The sequence below is a fragment of the Elephantulus edwardii genome, unplaced genomic scaffold (assembly GCF_000299155.1).
Source record: "Elephantulus edwardii isolate Elephantulus edwardi_28Jun2011 unplaced genomic scaffold, EleEdw1.0 scaffold00026, whole genome shotgun sequence".
Classification (NCBI taxonomy): domain Eukaryota; kingdom Metazoa; phylum Chordata; class Mammalia; order Macroscelidea; family Macroscelididae; genus Elephantulus; species Elephantulus edwardii.
In genome coordinates this window covers 3477561-3498658 of record NW_006399776.1, presented here as the reverse complement: position 1 = coordinate 3498658, position 21098 = coordinate 3477561, and the positions used below count along the sequence as shown (strand labels likewise).

The following is a 21098-nucleotide window of genomic DNA, read 5'->3' as shown; positions in this document are numbered from 1 at the left end:
CTTAGTTTCCCCTCAACCCTCATGTCAGTCTTGTTTTATTAAAGTAGTGTTATGCAATATTTGTCCACTTGTGACTGAGATACTGAGATATTTCACTTAGCATAATGTCCCCCAGAGTCACGCATGTTGTGTAGTATTTTATGAAGTTCCTTGTTTTTCAGTGCTGTGTAGTATTCCATTGTGTGAATACACCATAGTTTTTCAGCATTCTTTCTAACATGTTAAAGGACTTTTAGTTGGCACCAAGTTAACATAGGATGCCAAAAAGATGGTTAAATAGTTGGTATTTGTATATATAATATATAAAAATTAAAGAAGCATATGAAACTGTAAATGCTATACTTAAGTACATAGTTGATATATAAAGTATAAAATAAGTATATATAAAGAATATATGAAATAAAGAATATATAAAGGAACCTAATAGAAGACAGAAGTTCAACTTCAATGCCACCTTCCTGGGATAGCCCACTTTGCTTGCCTTCAATTCTTACCCTCTATTTTATCATGCTTTTTTTACTTCCTTCAATACCCTTATCAGAATTTATGATTATCTTATTTATTATGTATCATTTCATTAAAATAGCCATTTTATTCTTCCCTATCTTATTTACCTTCTGTGCCCAAAAATATCCACAAGTAGTTCAGTGAATTAATATCTTCTAATAAGTATTCCAAAAGCTGATCTCAAAAAAGAGAAAGTGAGATGAACAATGAGTTCAGGCCTGTCTAAGCATTTCTGTTGCATTATTAATTATTATACTCAGTACTGCTGTAGACACTTATGGAACAGAAAGCACTGGAGGTCTCTTAGGCCTTTGTTTTAATGTTCTTTAGTGGTTAAAAGCCAGTTAATTAGGTGTAGATTAGCCTATTTTTTGTCTGTTCTTCATCTTTAATTCCACCTTTGGACTTTTCTTATTCCATAAGTAACTCCTATCAGAGAAAAGAAAGTAAAGATACTAAATTAGAAACATGATTCTTCACAGTTCTTCGCAACACACTATGGCAAATTACCCTTTGGAGGTAAGTTTTCTTGTTAGAAGATAGGTTCAAGACACTTGTCACAAAGTATAAAATCTGGGTTTTGATCTGTTAAAGAAAACATTAAAGGACAGAAGTTGCTTCACAGAAAGTTGAAATTTATTGAGGGAAAAACATTTTTTAGTCAAGTATGTCTCTAAGGGGGTTTTATGTATCTGAGAAAAATTTCATATGACTTTGAAAAGTTGGGATCTGTGTATGACTGTGACAATACAGTAGTTCCCGAAACTTGCACATTGAGAAGGGCCAGTAAATTATAGGAAGAAGTACACGACTACATGCCATGCTAGCTGAAAAATTAAAGAAGCATATGAAACTTAGTAAATGTTATAAGTAAGTACATAGCTAATATATAAATAATGACCATAGTTCTTGGAGAAAAGATTAAAATAGATTCATTGTGTTACTAAGAATCAAAAGTACATAAAAGTACATTCCAGAAGTATTTCTGAAAATCAGAAAGTGGTTAAAATTTCTTTGTATTGCTGAAAGAAGTAAATCTCAATTATCTGGAAATAAACTTAGGTGAAATATTTTGATCTTTGGTTCTTAAAAATCAAACAATAGTGTTTTAAAATTAATTTCTTATTATAATAAAATACAAATAAAAGTTTTCCACTATATTTCTGGGTGCTACATAGTAGATACCAATCCCATGATTAGCTTTTATAATCCAGGGAAATATGGTGGTAGGAAGCAAATAATAAGATGGGTAGTTAGGATATCCAATGCAACATAGACATTAACACAGAAGAAAAACTGCAAATGAAATGCTTATTTACATTTAGTTCCATATATCTTCATTACTCCTATAAATATATCTCATAGATATATGTATTTAGAGTTATAGTTATTTAATCTCTTTTCCTATCCATTGTTCCTATAGGACCATGGTTTATTGGTGAAATCATTACAGGAAAAGTGGGTTGTTGCTTTTCTTTTGGGATCTTTGTTGATGGACATTTTCTACAAGGCAGCCTAACATTTATAGTTGGAATTCTCCAGGTAAGAAGTTAGAAATGCAATTTAATATCTTGGTTTTGTTGGACTAATTGTGTTATAGTTATGAATTAAATCCAAAACCCCAAATGAAATATCAGATTAACTTTTCTAGTTGACATTCTTTAAAAACTAGCATTGTGCTTGTATTTAATATGCTTCCTAAAGATTTTCTTCAATTTTTATAAATATGAAATATAAATATCTTTTTGGAAGACAACAGTTGTTAAACATGAAAGATATTTTTGTTATTTTTTCATTTACAAAATGAAATAAGGAATTTATGACAAAATATAGTGTTCTGAGTGAACTAAAATTGATTATGATTAAGGAAGAATGAAAATGTTTCATGAGGAATGTAAAATTAAATGACACACAAGAAAAGTGGGTTATTTATCTAATGGAAACAGCACTCGGCAAAACCAGACCTGGGTTTTCCAGTGATGCCTTAGCAGGATCCTTGCTTGGAAAATACATGCATCAAATTTACATTTAGATTAAGATTCCCTTAAAACAAGCAAATATACAAAAGAGCCATGATCCATAACAATCTCCATAACAGAATTCAAAAGTATTTTACCTAACATTTTCCAGTTTCAATAAATGACACCAACTGTTCACCCAGTTTGTCCAGGATGAAACTTCTAGTCATCCCCTTATGTGCTATATTATTTAGTCTATCATCAAATTTTCTGTTTGGCTTACCTCCTCCAACACCTGGAATCCATCCTTCTCTCCATTTCTTTTGCCACCTGTTGTTGTTGTTAGGTGCCGTCGAGTCGTAGATGACTCATAATGACCCTATGAACAAAAGGCCTGAGCACTGTTCATAGAGTTTCCGGAGGCAAGCCATTTCAGAAGTGGATGCCACTCCTACTTCCAGGCTTGTTTTAATCAGGAAGCTCCAGCAAACACTGTCCACCACGGGTAACCATTAATCACATTTGGCCCATCAGTGTCACAGTGCTCAGAATCATAGCAACCATGAGTTACCTCTGTACAACAATGCACAGATCAGTGCTTTACCATGTAGAAGACTGTTTGACATAAAACTGCCACCTACCTTTACATAATTCTTGTTTGTTTGGGTTACTATAATGACCCCTAACTAATCTTTGCATGTAGGCTCCCCTATACTGACAGTTCATTACAAAGCATCCAATATAATCTTTTTTAAGACTTTAATTAATTCTTTCATTTCTCAGATTAAAAGCCTTTAAACAGCAGAGAAATGATCTGGTTTCTGCTGCCTGCTGTAATCTCCATCTGTTTCACCATACTCCGGGCATACTGGTCTTAAAGAAGCCAAAACCTCTTCCACTCTTAGGCTTTTATTTGTTCCTACTGTCTGGAATATACTTCCCTCGATTGACTCATTCCTATATGCAGAAGTTATCTTCCAGCAACTCTAGTTACCCAGTTATTTCTTTCATTAAATTTACCACAGTCTGTAATCATGGTGAATTTGTAATTTGCCCCCCGCTTCCCCTTGTTAAAATGTAAGCCCTATCTTGGGTTTTTTTTTCAATATGCCCATAGCTGAGAACCTAGCACAGTGCCTTCCACATAATGCATGCTCCTTAAATATTTGTTTAAATGAATGAATCATATAGCACCTAAACTTGAAGTATAACTTAAAGCTTCTCAGTTACACTCTAGTACTCATCATGCTGTCTCAAACAAAAATATAGAGACAAGGGGGAAAAATTCAGATACCTAAATCCCACTCAACCATACCCTAAAACAGTATGAGTATATGTGGGGGGAGGGGGGCACACACACACTATAATGAGTGGAATCTGCATTGGGGCAGTGGTAGATTTTGACCTCCACTAACTCCACAAAGGGAATGAGTCTCCATTCATAAAATCTACAGCACCTATTATATATATCTATTATATTGTACAGGTCTATACAAAACCTATTCCCATGAAGCAAGACATGCTTCCATGTTCTCTTCACCTTCTTCAACCAATTCTAATAGAAATCGTCCCTCTGTGAGCTCTTGCTACTCTACTACTGGGCTTACTCATCATTGTGGTACCCACACAGAAGTCACAGACCATACTCATGATTATGGCCAATTAACAGATTATAGTTCAGGTTAGAAACAGGATACAAATCTGAAGTCTGACACAGACCTCCAATGTTTTAGGCCAATGTTATGAAGCTGTCTTATTCTGCCAACTATGGCATCTCTTTATCTGTCTTCCAGCAAGTTTAGGTAAAGGCTTCCAGCTTTGTCTCATCTCCATAGGGCAGCAGTCCTGGTTCAGTTTAGTCTCACCTCTGGTTGTCTGACTCTTGAGGAAATAGGTGGTCCATATGGATACACAGTGGACCCTCAGTTCTTTCTTGGTGGTAGCCAGACACCTCTTTTTTGCTGTTGAACTGACTCAATTTAAATCTGGCAGAATGCCAAGGCTGAGCAATCTTATCATTAGTTATCTACATACACTTCTTGCATGTTCCAGAGGCTAAGATAGCCATCTTGAAAAATCACACACACACACACACACACTCTCTCTCTCTCTCTGTCACACTCACACACTCAGTTGAGCCTTGGTGCTGAAGAAGAAGAGTATTAAATATACCATGGACTGCTAGGAGAACAAACAAGTTCCTCCTGGAGAGGGTGAAGCCAGGCTGCTCCTTGGAGGTAAGGATTCTGAAGCTTCATCTGACATACTTTGCAAGGAGGGACTGGTCCTTGGAGAGGGATGTCATGCTTGGGAGGGTGGAGGGACAGCGCACGAGAGGAAGACCCTTGATGAGACGGATTGATTCCGGCTCTGGGGTAATACGACAGTACTTATTGTCGGAGATAATAAGATTGGCAAGGGATAGAGCAGGGTTTAGGGCTGTTATACATAGGATAGCTATGAGCCGCAGGCGACTCCACGCACCTACAACAACAACCCCAAGGATAGAAAGCAACATATTCTTGCAGTCAAACAATAACAAGACCTTATCCTCTAAAAACTTAATGATAAATGAATGGCTCTGTTGTGTTTTTTTTTCCAGATGGTGTTTTTTAACATCCCGTTGATGGCCTACCTCTGTTGGAGCTTGTTGCAGCGCTGCTTTGGTCACAACTTTAGATCTCATCTCTACCAAGGAAAACACTTGAAAATTATACCGATTCACGTATTTATGTTACTACTGTACATCTGGCAGGCTTATTCCTGCTACTTTCTTCATGTGACATACGGCAGCCTAGCTTTTTTATTCTCCCCTTTGCGGACCTGGTTGACCCTTCTGACACCCATCCTCATTCGTTCTGTGTGGACACTGCACCTCACGGAGCTTGGAACCTTCATTGTGCAGTTAAAAAGTCATCTGACCTCCTGAAGTCAGCCCCAGCAGCCGCAGGGGGACCATGCTCCTGTCTCCACCCCCAGTGCAGGGTCCTGAACCAGCAACGTGTGGAAAGCCAATATTGGTGGGGAAGTTTCAGGAAACTGCTTCTCTTTGGACATCTCGACCAGTATTTAGAGGGATTGCCTACTACTGACTGGTGCAGAATGGATTGGAGAGAAAAAAACAAAACTCTAATTAATGCTGTGATTGTTTCCTTTCCCAAGGAGGCAAAAAGATGATTTAGCTTTGTCAATAGAAAGTCCTAATTTAGTAGATTCAGAGTGTATCATCAGACCGAGTGTATGTGTGGGAGTATATGAGGACCAAGATGTTGGGGTTAGCCCACGTAAAACACAAAGTATAGTGCCTGTCACTCAGCAGCTACCAAGGGTGACATATGGGGCAAGGAACTTGGCACTAAGTCCCAACTCTAACTGCCTTTAGAGAGATTCGCTCCTAGCCCTATTTTTCTGCAGGGCTGTGACACTCTGCTTCCTTAATGTTTTCAAATAATCAAATAAAAAGGAAGGAATTAATGAACAACCAGATATGTTGTGGCTTAACCCACAGGAAGCCGGAGGAGGTGTGGCTTAGCCTCGCGTCGGGAGGGGTGGCCTGGGAGCAAAGGTCTAACCTCTCAGAGCAGTGGGGGCGTGACTCGGCCTCGGGGAGGGGGCGGGGCCAGTTTTCCGGGGCGGAGCATGAAGAGTTGTTGCCGGAAACAGTCTCTACTCCTTGTTTGCGGAAGTGAAGTGTCTTCCGCCTCGCGTCTCTGACAGCTGGGTTTGCTGTCTCCAGGCCGGCGGCTGACATGGCGAGCACGGCTGCCCCAGCAGCCTCCAACCCCACGCTGGCTCCGCCTTTGGAACAGCTCGGGCACTTGGCGCTGGGGCTGCGGTTGCTCCTGCCTGGCCTTCGGGGTGAGTTGACGCATCGGGCAGGCGATGGAAGGGAGGGATGAGATTGGAAGAAGTCAGACTAAAACGGAGGTGGGGATCTGGGAGGATGGGGTGGGGAGCCAGAAGGACCTTGGCTTACCGCAGCTTTTTCTCTCACCACATCCCACGCTCTACCTCGACAAGTGGGCGAAGCCCAGGAGAACCTCGAGGAGTTTAATCGGGAGATGTTTTGGAAAAGACTCAGTGAGTGCTACTTCGTCCGGGACCCCTTTTACCTCTTTGATTTATCCTTGGGCCTTTCTGTACCTTGATTTGCGTCCCAACGTCTTTCCCTCCACTCTTCTCTGTGGAATGCCTTCCTTTTCCTCATCCTCACCATGGGGGTACTTCACCTTACTCATCCTCACCCCGTAGAAGGTAGAAGTTCTTAGCCTCACCTTACTCGTCCTCAGCACGTAGAAGTTAGAAAAACAAAGCATTAATTTTGGGAGGTGTTTTTGAGATGCCTCAACCGGTCACAGTGAAAGGGGAACGCAGTATCTTTAAAGATTATGCAGCAGCTGCTGCCTTATCTTTTTAGCACTGAAATGTTGGCACCTGCCTCCTTTTCCTCTAGATGAAGCAGCTGTGAATGTGTCCAGGGAAGCTACAACTCTGACCCTAATCTTTTCTCGACTTCCGCTGCCGTCTCCACAGGTGGGCTTTACCTCATTGTTGCCTTAATTAGCCTCTCATTTTTTTGCCACATTTTGTACTCAAGCCAGAGGATTTCATTCTTTCTTCTGTCGAATGAGGTTTAAATTCAAAAGATTGTTCTGAATATCAACTAAGGCAATATATGTAAAACTGCCTTGAGTGCTACCTGGCAAAGAGTAGGCAAATCTTCTAAATATTGGTACACTTAAAAATTCTACCTGTTTAATTCCCTCTCAATCACTTTTTAAAGAAGCCCTTGTTTGTTCCAGGTTTTCACATACATCCTCCCTGTTTGATAGATTAGCAAACAAGTTCAGATTTTGGTAAATAAGCAATTGGGCTAGGGTTTAAATTAGGGTCTATTTGATATCTAAGTTATATCCTTTTTTTTAAGTTGCACTTCATGAAACTTTTTCTTAATTATTTTTGCATTGGATAGTAACATGTATGGAATGAAAGTCCAAAGAAAGAATATTATAGCTAAAATTAGATGGATCTTGGCAGAAAGCAGAGAATACCAGAAGAATGCCTATCTGTGCTTCATTGACTATGCAAAGGCTTTTGACTGTGTGGATCACAAGCTGTGGCTGACTCTGAGAACAATGGGAATTCCAGAACATTTGATCGTGCTAATGCGAAACTTATACGTGATCCAAGAGGCAGTCCACAGAACAGAGCAGGGAGACACTGGATGGTTCAAAATCAAGAAGCGGGTTCATCAGGGATGTATTTTGTCTCCATACCTTTTCAATCTGTGTGCAGAACAGATCATCCGAGACTCTGGGCTGTACAGGAGGAGTGTGGCATCAGGATTGGTGGAAGAATCAACAGCCTGCGTTATGCAGATGACACAATCTTGCTTGCTGAAACTGAGGAGGACCTGAAGCATTTGCTGCAGAAGGTCAAGGACTGCAGTCTTCAATATGGATTGAAGCTCATCATCAAGAAAACAAAGATTCTCACCACTGGGCCAATTGGCAGCATCAGTATGGATGGTGAAGAGATTGAGATAGTTAACAGTTTTAGTTTACTTGGTTCCACAATCAACACTCTTGGTACCAGCAGCCAGGAAATCAGATGACAAACTGCATTGGGAAAGTCAGCTGTGAGGAACCTCTCAAGAGTACTGAAGAGCAATGATGTCAGGCTGGAGACTAAGGTGCACCTGATCCGGGCTATAGTCTTTGCCGTTATGTGCTATGCATCAGAGAGTTGGACAGTGAATAGGGATGATCGAAAGATAATTGATGCTTTTGAGCTGTGGTGCTAGAGAAGAGTGTTGAATGTAGCATGGACTGCTAGGAGAACAAACAGGTTTGCCCTGGAGAGGGTGAAGCCAGAGTGCTCCTTTGAGTCAAGGATTCTGAAGCTTCATCTGACATACTTTGGGCATGTTACAAGGAGGGACTGGTCCTTGGAGAGGGATATCATGTTTGGGAGAGTGGAGGGACAGCACAGCAGAGGAAGACCCTTGATGAGATGGATTGATTCTCTGAGTGGAGTGGTGGGAATGAGTGTGTTTGAAACGGCAAGGTTGGCACAGATAGACCGGCATTTAGGGCTCAAGGGACTCGATGGCACATAACAACAGCAACTCTTTCATGTTTGTCTCCCCTCTCCAGTTCCTTTTGTATTATTCTATACTTACACACATTCACATATGTTTGTGTGAATATGCCTGCTTTTTTTACAAGTGATAACCAAACCCAGTGCCATAGAGCCAATTCAAGCTCATAGTTGGAACCCTTTTGGGCAGAATAGAACTGCCCATAGGCTTTCCTAGACTATAAATGTTTACAGATGTGAACTAATCTCCTGAGGAGTGGCTGTTAAGTTGAAACCACCAACGTAATTGTTAGCATCCAGCTGCTTTAACTGTAAATCTACCAGGGTTCCTACACAAATGATAGGATGCCATATATACTTTTGTGGACTTGTAAATATTATAAATAGTACTGGGATGAACTTCCTGGTATAGTCTTTGTGGGTACATGTGTATGTTGTTAGAAAAATTCTAGAAGAAAAAGTTTACATTTTCACCTTTTATTATGAAACTAATGAAAATAAACATCTTTGCTGGGACCAAATAGGCTAAAATTTTCTAGTGGTATGTTGTTGTTATTATGTGCCACTAAGTCAGAACCAATTCATAGCTGACCCTTTAGTGGATTTTCAGAAGCTTTCAATCACATGGGAGGCATTTTCCTATCTTTCTCCGGTGGAGTAGCTGGTGGATTCAAACCACATGCCTTTGGATTGTCAGTGCAATCCTCTTCTCACATGGCCACCAGAGCTCCCTTTTCTTGTGCTGGTCATGTTATTGTGTACTATTGAGTTGAAACCAATCTATAGCTGTTTCTTTTTCTCCTACAGAGCAGCTGGTGGATTTGAACCACTTACCTTTGCATTGGTAGCCAATTCCTTACCACTAAACCACTGGAACTCCTTTTTCCAGTGTTAAGGCAACCTGATTTTTTTTTTATTTTTATTGTATTATTTTTATGTGTACCGTCAAATCAGATCTGACTGGTACGGGAGGAGATTGCCCCCTCCTTCTCCAGCAGAGCATCTGGTGGATTTGAACCACATACCTCTGGGATTGCAGTGCAGCGTCTTGCCCCTAGGCCACCAGAGCTCCCTTGGCAACCTGATTTTGAAGTAAATTATTTGAAAGTGTTATCTCATGGTCAGTAATTTTGGTCTATCTAGATGCTTTGAAATGACAACTATTTCTTTACTGAAGTCGTAATGGTAAACCTTCTCCATATTTCAGAGATCTCTGATGAAGAAAATAAGAGGTGACTTTCATAAGAGCACTTTAAGAACTTTATGGAACAAAGTCAATATTTCTATCCAAGGGACTAGTAATATTATCATATTTTTCTTATATGCTAATTTCTGTCTTTCAAATCCACATCATAGTCTCACTGCTGTTAAGCTGTTCAAACTCATAATGATCCTCTGTCAGGTTTCCATTGCTGTAAATTGCTCCTCTAGCTCCTGTTAATTTGGTAGTGGATTCAACTACTGGAGATGGATAGTGTTTGAATTATTAGTGAAACTTGCTACAGACTACTGGCATCAGAATGCCCCTAAATATACATGGACTTGCAAAAATGTATAGCTAGCAAGACTCCATGACGAAATTTATACCTTACACAGGTTTTTTATTTTGTAGGTTTTACTATACTTTAATAATAAAAATTGACAGTAGGCTTGATTTGGCCTGTGAGCCAAAGTACTGTAGTTGTCAACTATAGTGAATACCTGATAGTAGATCATCATGTTGGAATAGAGTAGATTCAGGATAAGTTTTTCCTGCTGTTTCTTTATCTTTTATGGAATGGTATCCTTAGTGTCTCTACCTCCTCCCTGGAATATGATGACTATAACACAAGGTATTACATATCAGAAAATATTTAATTATGTTGTACAAATGTCTGCTCTTTTCTACATTAGATAAATTAATCCTATTGGTCTAATCTTTTTCCCACGTTCATTCTGAATTTGGTCTCTCTCCTCACAGGAAACTCAGAGGTTCTGTGAGCAAGTCCATTTTGCCATAGAAACAGTGATTGCAGTGTACTATTTACTTCCCAAGGATCAGGGTAAGTAAGCCACTGAGTACACATAAGTGTTCAGTTCATAGGGTATAATCTTTGCTAACATGATAGATTATGTCCTGAGCCTTACCTTCATCTCAATTTGAGCATGCACCTTCCCCCCATAAAATGCAGATCAGAATAATTTAATAATGTGTCGTCTCTCAACAAGTAGCCACGTGAAGGTATGGATGCCTTGTCCCCTGTTTCTCCCAATATTCCCTGTCTTGTTCTATTCTAAGGCTCTTTATTCTTCTTACTGGCTCTTCTCTGTCCAACCCATTCTGACTGCTACAGCCACTGGCTGGATGTCAGCCCTGTATGTGAACCTTTGCTTTGACTGCTCTTTCCCACCCACATTGTATCACATCCTCTTTTCAAGCTCTTTCCTGCCTGGTGGGCGGGGAGAAAAGTGCAACAATGAATGAATGGAAATCCAAAATCTTTGTAAATGTTCATTGAAATTAATAAAAAAAAAAATACTACTATAAATCTTCAGAGTTGCCCCCATACGGTTTAGACTTTCAGTTTCATCCACATTTGTCAAAGAACTCCTGCCCTTCATAAATGAATATGTGGCTGTTACGGGAAGATTTGTTCTAGATATCTTTTGGACGATAACACTACAGAATAATGAGAGGAGTAAAAAGATGACATAGGGATATTAATAAGGTGTGAGTTTTGTGTTGAGCACTCCAGTTAAAGGAGATGGATGCATGTTAGCTCATAAATCTGTAACACTTAGACTCTTAGGAAAGCAGGTTATGACTTCTGAAAAGAAGACCAAGACTACTTACTCTTTGCGTTTGCCATAGGAACCACCCTGCGGAAGCTAGTACGGGCCGCCATACTAGACATTGTGGATAGCATGGCTCAGCTTGTGGAAGTGCTTTGTAGTGCTCCTGCTCAGAGGTAAGGCTGCCACCACTTGGATTATCACCTAATGGGGTCCTTTGCCTAAATGAGGGGGAAAACGGAATCTAACAGCAAATCTACCAATAGATAGGAGTAACATCCAGCGGGAAGGAATGCTCTAAGTTGACAACAACCTAGATTATTGACATATACTTATTGATTTCGCTCTCTAGCCCTGAGAACAAGGACCTCATTTCCTGTAACAGTGTCTTGACTGCCTGCCAGGAGGTGTCTCACATACCACGAGGTAGGTGAGAAGGGGAAGTGGGCCAGGACACTGATGTTATTGGCCAAAAAAGAGAATTCGCCTTATGCCCAGCTTCCAGCTTGGTGACATGCATGTATTTTAACTTACGTAAGGATTTTTGTGAAACATATAGAGTATCACCAACATCAGAAGATAGATATTAATACTTTTTACCAGTATTTGATTCTCATACTTCTAAATTTAAATTCCCTCCTACTATGGCTCCGTATCTTGTGGTTTGTTTTTCTGATCTGATCCAGGAGCACTGTTTTGAGACACAGTGAAGCAGTTATGAGGTAGAGCCAGGTAGGCCAAAAGCAGTGTTTGTCCAAGAGGACCATGATGAGAAACAGTGCATGACCCTTTTCTTTCTTTTTGGGATAAATCACCCTTGTACTTCTTCTTAGAGGAAATAAAGCTTTTTAGCCTTATCTTTGCAGACCCAAGCAATGTGAGTGAGAAGAAATTTTTATTAAACCATAGATTTTGTTTATTCTCTTTAGTACTCCCTTCTGTGGTTGCTTTTTGCCTTTTTAATAGAATTGTTGACATTTTCTTCTAATGCTAATGTTTCTTGTTTTTAACGCACAGATAACAAAGCTGCTGCCCTTTTAATGCTGACCAAGAGTGTGGATTTTGTGAAGGATGCACATGAAGAAATGGAGCAGGTAAGGCTATGCTGATCATTGGAAAACAACTCCATGATGAGTGAATGAGAATTATAAAAAGATATTTCCTGAGCATTGACTGAATACATCCCATCCTTATTCCCATCTTGTTTCCCAGCTCACGCCCCATGATGGTGTATAGTCCAGTTCCATTTCCCCCTTTTCTATTGCTCCAATAGGAGTGTGAGAACACAGTCTTTGGAGTGATGCAACCCTCTGACCATTAATGGCTGAGGTTTTTGTACAAATCAGAAATAGAGCACATGATGGGCTTCTCTTATTTTATATATCATCATTTGTTTTAGGCTGTGGAAGAATGTGACCCTTACTCTGGCCTCTTGAATGACTCTGAGGACAGCCTTGGGAATGATCATAATGATGCTGGGGAGGGTGCTTTGGGGTTTCCAAACAATCAAGATGCATACTGGTCAGAGGATGATCAGGAGCTCATAATCCCATGCCTCGCACTGGTGAAGGCATCCAAAGCCAGCCTGAAGAAAATCAGGATCTTAGTGGCAGAGAAAGGGAAGAAGGACCAGGTGGCTCAGCTGGATGACATTGTGGACGTTTCTGATGAGATCAGCCCCAGGTAAGCCCGTATCTCACTTTAGATGCCTAAGCAGTCTTGTTCTGGTCTCAGCTGTACTGTCACCTCAATGTATTCCCCCAATTTTGATTTTCAAAGCATTCAGACTTACAGAAAAGTTGAAAAAGTAATGCAGTTGAACACCCATTTATCCTTCATCTAGAGCCACTAATTGTTCATATATCTTTCCATATTGCCTTCTTTTCCTGTAAATGCATTTTTCTTCCTCTCCTCCTTCCCCTAGACAATTTAAGAGTAAGTGACAAACTTTAAAAATGGTGTGGTTGCATCAGACCTCCTGGTATAACTTGACAGGGATGAGGAGAGAGAATCAAGACCATCAGTCCAAGGCTGATTGTTATAAGGTGCAGGTCAAACGTACTTCTGCCTTCTGCCTTTTACCAATTCCAGCACCAGTCTCCCTCCCATGGCAGTCCCTACTTCTCTTCTAGGTTTGATTATTCACTGTAGTGGTTTACAGAATTTATGGATTATTCAGTTACTAAATTTATTAGGGAAATCATGGGTTACAATGCGGGATCAATAATGACTCATAATACACTTCTTCAGTCAGGACAGCTTCTTGCAAGCAGGTTTCTGAGCCTTCAGCCCTTTAGTCTCTTGACCCCTCGGCCTAGTTTATGCATAGACAGTTCTTTAGTTCTGTCATGAAGTGCCTAGAGATACCTGACTCAGCCAGTAAGATCCAGTTCATGCTCAGCTCTCTCACTCTCTTTTCAATCCCTCCTGCCTTTACTCTGTGGATTGGTGAGCTTATTTCCATCACCTGGAGGCAACCCACTCTACTTGCAAGCCTCCTGATCGAAGCCACTTAACTCTCTTGTTCTGTGCATGGTCTCAGATCCGCTACCAAGAATTCCATACTCCTCCTTCATCTTAATAGCAGGATGTCCAGTTCCCTCTTTAGGTCACACTTTATTTGAATAGTTCCATTCAGTCATATTTGGGACTTAGAAGGCCATATATGGTCAAAGCCACTGCTATAATACAGTTTATTTCAACTCATGTGATCCTCCGTCAGATTTCTGAGGCAGTTAATCTTCAGAAATAGTAAATTTCCATCTTGTCCTTGTGAGCCATTGGTAGATTTGAACCACTGATCTTTAAATTAGCAGCCCAAATTGAGAAACTAAAGAACATTCACATGATGAAATATTACACAGCACTAAGGAGCATCTATTTTGAAAATTACTACCTAACTTGGGAGAAACTGGAGAGTATTACGCTAAGTGAAATAACTCACTCTCATAAGAACAAATACTGCATAAGACCATTATTGTAGAAATAGATATCTAGTAACACGTGTATGAGGATCCAAGGAAGGGAGAGGTGGGAGCAGAGGGATAAGGAGGGTAGGGGGTAGGGGGGAAATCATCGGGTCGCACAATTTGGTGGCTGGATAGAGGGGGTAAAGGAGATGTAAAAGATCTGGTGGGGATCTGGAAAGACAGGGTAATCGTGGCATAGTTCAGTGATGATTAATTTTATAAAATGTAATACATGGGAATGATTGTATGAAATTCAATGTTAATGAAGGATAGTGTGAAACATAGTGTATACAAACTTTGTAAGCAAACCAATATAAAATAATTTAAAAAAAGCCTAACACATAATGCACTGTGCCACCAACATTCTTGTTGAGGTTTTTTTTTGCGGCAGGGGGGTATTTTTTTAAACCCCTATCTCAAAAAACAAGCAAAATCAAACAGACTGCCATCAGTTCCAGCTCATATCAGCCTTCCATCAGGTTTCCAAGACTGTCAGTGTAAAGACGGGGAAACTGCCCATCTTTCTTTCTCAGACCTGCTGGTAGAGTCACACCACCAGGCAAACACTCTCTTAACAATGTTAGTAGAATTCAGTCCATGGCTAGAAGGACCATATTAAATAATTCACTGCACAATACAGACAGCAATACAATTTCATCTGTAAATGCTTCAACATGTATCTAAGAACAGATACATTTTCTACATGAACACAATATAATTATCACATCTAAGAAATTGAATATTGAATACAGTATAATATTAAAATGTCTCCAATTGTTTCTTAGAATGTCTTGTGTAGTCTTTTTTTAAAATCTAAATTTGGTCATGATCTCACATTCCCTTGGGTGGTTATCTTCGGTTTTAGTCATCTCTGAATTAGAGTCTTCCAACCCTACACCCTTTCACCCACTATAAAGTCTTTCTTGACATTGACATTTTTAGACTGCCTAGACTATCCAACAGTCTAACTCATATGATTGATTGGGTTAATTTTCACTGCAGAATACCAGATGATAAAATTTTTTTTGTGTTTATTACTTCACAATAGCATATTAGTTTATCCCATTTTTTGTTAATACTAAATTTGAACATTTGGTTAAAGTTGTACCTGCTAGTGTAAAAGTAAATGTACCTCTTAGCCAGTGATTTAGTTTCCTGTGATAAACCTTACTTATGTCAGTTACTAAGTTGATGGTTTCAGAGACTCATACATTTTTTTCTGAATCAGTCATTCCTATAACTAAAATAGTGTCCCCACTTCCCACCCCAGCTTCCCAGAAAACCAGGGCATGTATATGTTCTTTAAGTGCTTGTTGAATTGATTCTTGTTGGTTGCCTGGCTTCTCAATTTAAGACATCTCTGAGATTATTAGTTTCATCCTTAGAAACAACCCAGCTGTATTTCTTTGGGTTTTGTTGTGTGTGAGTTTGTTTGTGTTTTTTTTTTTAAATAGTATTTTTATTCTATACAGGTTTACTACAAAGTTCATATACCTTGTTTTTCACACCAAATCTTTCCCATTTCATTTACCCACCCCTTTCTCTACCCTTCAAATTGTACAACCCTATGATTACCCTCCTACCCATCCTCACTCCTCTGCCCCGGCCTCCCCTCTTGGATCCTCATACACATCTATTTCTACAATAATGGTCTTATACAGTATTTGTCATTTTGGGACTGAATTAGTTCACTTAGCATAATGCTCTCCAGACCACCCCAATTAGGTAGTAATTCCACTGTGTGACTGTATCATAATTTCTTAATCCATTCGATTGTGGTTGGACATTTGGGTTATTTCCATATTCTTGCGATTGTGAGTAATGCTGCTATGAACATTGGTGTACAACTAGTTGTGTTTTGCTTCCTTTTTCATTCATGATTATTTTTGTTTTATGCTCTTAGTGTTGATGATTTGGCTCTGAGCATATATCCACCAATGTGTCACCTGACTGTGCGAATGAATGTAAGTACTTGCTTTGAGCCAATAGCTACAGACCTGATCAGTAGAATTCTCCTATTTACTAGTACATATTTCACTAGAGTACAATTGGTAGAAGTACAGTATAACTTCATAGTGGTTGCATATATTATACATTTGCTGAAGTTGAATCATTATAGCTATGAGCTTTGATAGTTTTCTATAACTAGTTGGGTAACCCTCTAGAAAGACCCAGAGACCTTAGAAAATGTTGCTTTGAAACAAAAGTCTTAATTACCATTGTGATTTAAGAACCCTTTTTTTTTTCAAAATGACTTTGGTATTTAATAAAGGAGGAACGTTAAGAATGACAGGCAGACAAACAAGGAAAAAAACCACCCCCAAATCAAAACATTTTCTTACACTTCTTAACAAAGTTCATACTGACAGTGACTGGGAATCTGGAACAGCTAATTTGCTGTGAACAAAATGGCTTACAAGGACTGTAAAGTTGGAAAGTAAAACAGCCTTGTTTCCTAAGGGGCGGTGAGCATTCTGACAGTTGCTTCAAACCTTATGACAGTTAGGGAAATTTCTGAAGTTACATTGTATTTTTGGAAAGTGGGAATTGAGAGATAGTGGGGGGAAAAGTCCTGGGAAACCATCCAAGTTTTTAAAAAAAATCTCTTCACTTCGTGGCTCTCCTGCTGTGATTTCAGCTCTCACAAGTTCACCAGATCTCCCTCATGTTGTTGCTGTGTACCATGCTTTAAAAACGGCTTAATTGAGGCAGTTGTTGAGGAGAATCTCACTGTCCTCCCAGATAGATCTGTAATCAAGTGCTTATGGATATTGAAAACAAAAAAGCGACAAAACTTCTTAATCTGAAGATATAACTTTAAATTTCTAATTTAGGCAGAAATAAGTGTTCCAGAAACTTGATTCTAATATACTGGTTGATTTAATACTGGTTAATTTAATACTGGGTGATCACAGAGGTCCAAGATTAAATTTTCTTTTCAAATATTGTGCCTCTTGCTAGTTCATACCCCTCAAATTCTTCTAACATTTTTGGAAAGAAAAATCTTCTAGTAATATTTTATAAATTAATGTAATTGATCACCACAATGTACAAATACACTGTGAAATTTAAAAGATTTTTTTTTCATTTGTATTTAAAAAAGTTGACTTTAAAAACACCTACAACAGTACATTGACAGGAAACTACCAGAAACTCAAGCTGGATTCAGAAGGGGCCATGGAACAAGGGATGCCATTGCTAATGTCAGATGAATCTCAGCTGAAACTAGAAAATACCCAAGGGTTTTTTGTGTCTTATTGACTGTATGCAAAGGCATTTGACTCTCTGAATCATATCAAATTTTATGGCTAACATTGAGAAGAGTGGGAATCTCAGACACTTAATTGTACTCATGTGAAACTTGTACATAGACTGGACAGAACAGGAGAACACTGCATGGTTTATAATCAGGAATAATGTGCATCAACATTGCATCTTTCTCCATATCTATTCAGTCTGTATGCTAGGCAAATCATTTGAGAAGCTAACCTAAATGAAGAATAATGCGGCATCAAGATTAGAGAAAGACTCATCAACACCTGTAATTATCAAGATGATACAGTCTTGCCTGCAAAAAATAAAGACTTCTAGAACTTACCGCAGAACGTCAAAGACTATACCTTCAATATGAATTACATCTCAATATCAAGAAAACAAAAAATCTTCACTGAATCAGGAGGCAAAATCATGATAGATGGAGAAAAGATTGAAGTTGTTAATGATTTCATCTTGCTTGAATTCACAGTCAACATCAATGACAACAGCATCCAAGAAATCAAAAGATGTATTGCATTGGGAAAATCTGTCAGGGACCTCTTCATAGTGCTAAAGATTAAAGATGTCAGGTTAAAGACTAAGGTGTGCCTGCTCCAAGCCATGATCTTTTGGTACTTCTTATGCATATTAATGTTAATCAGTAATAATGACACAATAGATGTCTTTAATGGTGGTATTGGAGAAGGTTACTGAATATCCTTTTGGACTACCAGAATAACAAAATATCTGCCTTGGAGAAACTGCAACCAGGATGCTCCTTAGAGTCAAGGATGGAGAAATTTCACCTTATATATTTGATCATGTTGTTAGGAACAGTCAGGCAGAGATAGGGTCAGAGAAAGAGAGGAAGATCTTCACTGACACAGTTACTGTAACAATAGACTTGAATACACCAGAATTGGTGCAGATAATATCAGGATAGGGCAAGGTCAGATCTGTTGTTCATAAAGTTTCTATGAGTGGTAGTTAACTGGATGGTACCTAATAATAAGTAAGCATTTTTCGCTATGTGCTTTGTGGTTTAATCCATACATGTACTGTATGTGCCTCTTATACTAGTGGCCTATGCATATTCCTGTGTATCTTGATATTCATGAAATTCTGTACATGGCTTTTTAAAAAAATCTGCTTTATATTCTTTATTACTAGCAGTTAGAACAAATACAGCATTCTTATTTTTGCATGCTTATTTTAAGGTTTTTTATTTGCTTTATGTTTTGTGTTACTTGAGTTATTTTAATATTTTAGCTCTCCTTTCATTTTTATAGGGTATCTTGAGTGGTATAGTCCATAGGGGATTGTGCTTCTAACTTGAAGGTGGTACCTCTGGTGGTTTGAATCCACAGGGGGCATTGAGGGAGAAAGAAGGGCAATCTCCCTCTCATTTTACAGCCTCTGGAAACTCGGGGGAACATCAGCTATGACTTTGTTTCAACTCAATGACAGTGGGTTAAGAGGGACTTTCTCCTCCTTTTTATGGTGGTGCTCAGTGTGATTAACTTGTGTTTCTTTTCTAGTCTGCAAAACTTGTATCTGTTTTAAAGAAGACACTTGAAATTACAAAGTGAGTATGAGAATTTCGTTAGAATTATTTTATATTTTTATCCAGCCATTCTTAGCTCCTATACGTCTATTTCAGGAAGTGCAAGATAGCCGAGGTGGGATTTTCTTTCTACTTCAGTTGAACTTCTGCAGAGAAACTTACCTTTTCTTGTTATAGTTTCTTTTGTGCTTCCTTTTGGGGTTAGTGTTTTCCTCAACACTATAATACATTTAATGTCCTTTTATCCTGTATTCTTTTTGCAGAGCAAGTCATGTGGCCCCTCAGCCAGAAGATAGTTGGATCCCGTTACTGATTAATGCCGTTGATCATTGCATGAACAGAATCAAAGAACTCACACAGAGTGAACTTGAATTATGATTTTTCAGGCTTTTGTAGTCTCCTCTCTCCATCTTTCAGTGTCACATCCAGCCACTGATGTCTGCTTTAAAAACAGCTAGATTTTATTGGCTATTAGTCATGTATTGGATATTAAATAATCATTATTTATGAATCATATTGTAGGAATTATTGAAATGATTCTGCAAAATTTTAATTGAAGTGAACAAAGTAAATAACTTTTCCTAAACACAAACACACATTAATACAATAAAATAAAATTATGCCAGAATTCTTTATGTATCAAAAGGAAGTTTCTGTCTATATAACAAGAAATATCATTACCAAAGTTGTTGTTTTAGCCAGACTGGCAGTTATTTATAAACCATATGAGTGTGATGTATTTTTCTCTGCAAGATGCAGAGGATAGTTGCACCCCAGATATATCCAGGGTAATTCTCTCCTACAATTTTTTCTTGTTAGTTTTTTTAAAATTTTTATTTTATTATTATTTTGTGTATGTGTACCATCAAATCAGATCTGACTGGTACCGGAGGAGATTGTCCCTCCTTCCCCGGCAGAGCATCTGGTGGATTCAAACCATGTACTTCTGGGATTGCAGTGGAGCTTCTTGCCACTTGGCCACCAGAGCTCCCTCCTCTTGTTACTTTTTAAAAACTCTTTACTGTGCCTTTGGTGATATTATACATAGTAAATTGGTTTTCCAATCACTAGTCCGCACACAGATTGTGCTGATGTTGTTTGCAGTCTACCCTATGTGTCAGTACTCTCTTGATTTCCTCCCTGGGTTCTCCATTTGGGTTTGTCTAGTTTCTGCACCTCCTTGTCTTCTCTTTGGGTTTGGGCAGTTGTTATCCTTTGGGTTTCATGTGTTGATTTTTCTCAGGAGCACATTATTAGAACTCGTTTAAGATTGCTATAAGGAGCACACTCTTGTTATTTTGTTTACAGTCATTATTTCGGCTGAAAGTTAGCTCCTGGGAGTGTCTCCACTTTCAATGAAGAAGACTGTCACAGGGCAGTAATTTGGGAGTTCCTCTAATCTTTTTTCAGATCACTAAGTCTGATCCATTTTTTGCTTTTTTCTTCAGTTTTACATTTTTCACCCATTCTAACTGGGACCACCATTGTGATCTTACTTGGTGTGGTGGCCAGTCACCAGCTGGTTCTTTTGGTCTCAGGTTAGATGGGGAAGTGATTCATGTGTTGTTAGTCCTTTAGACTAATTACTTCCTGGCATATTTGGGGTTTTTGTTTCTTTGTAGAGTTGAGACCAGTATTCTTAGATGAGTGCTTGCAAGTTTTTAACTACTCACCAGACCTAAGTCACAGAATATTTATGAACTTTGTTTTGCTAGTTGTACAACCTCCCTCATCTGGGCCACCATTGCTCCTGTTTACTTATGTATCTACTAACAAATTGTTAGTCACTGCTTTTGTTGCATGATTATGTATGTTACAGTATTTACTGTAGTTATTTGTTATCCTTTTTTTTTTTTTTTTTTTTTTACTCCAAAGGATTTATTGAGACAAGATTTTGTGTACTTGTTATTCTTATATACTCTATCTTCCTTTGTCTTGGTAATGTGTTAATTTCCTCCATACTGTGTATTGCCT

The 21098-nt window shown here is 38.8% G+C and overlaps 2 protein-coding genes across 2 annotated transcripts in view; both read left to right on the top strand.

Moving 5' to 3' along the window:
* The window catches only part of TMEM62 (transmembrane protein 62), a 62783-nt gene extending 57389 nt beyond the window's left edge, over positions 1-5394 (top strand). The window contains exons 13-14 of the mRNA XM_006882968.1: positions 1931-2049; positions 5068-5394. Of these exons, the coding sequence (XP_006883030.1) occupies positions 1931-2049; positions 5068-5394 (446 nt within the window). The remainder of the gene's footprint in view (positions 1-1930; positions 2050-5067) is intronic.
* Positions 5395-6214: 820 nt separating this feature from the next.
* CCNDBP1 (cyclin D-type binding-protein 1) lies at positions 6215-19502 on the top strand. The gene is made up of 11 exons (XM_006882967.1): positions 6215-6323; positions 6486-6545; positions 6919-6998; positions 10525-10606; positions 11416-11512; positions 11689-11762; positions 12354-12430; positions 12736-13019; positions 16209-16269; positions 19099-19145; positions 19388-19502. Exons 1-11 carry the CDS (start codon positions 6215-6217, stop codon positions 19500-19502), a joined length of 1086 nt encoding a protein of 361 aa, XP_006883029.1.
* The last annotated feature ends 1596 nt before the right edge of the window (positions 19503-21098 follow it).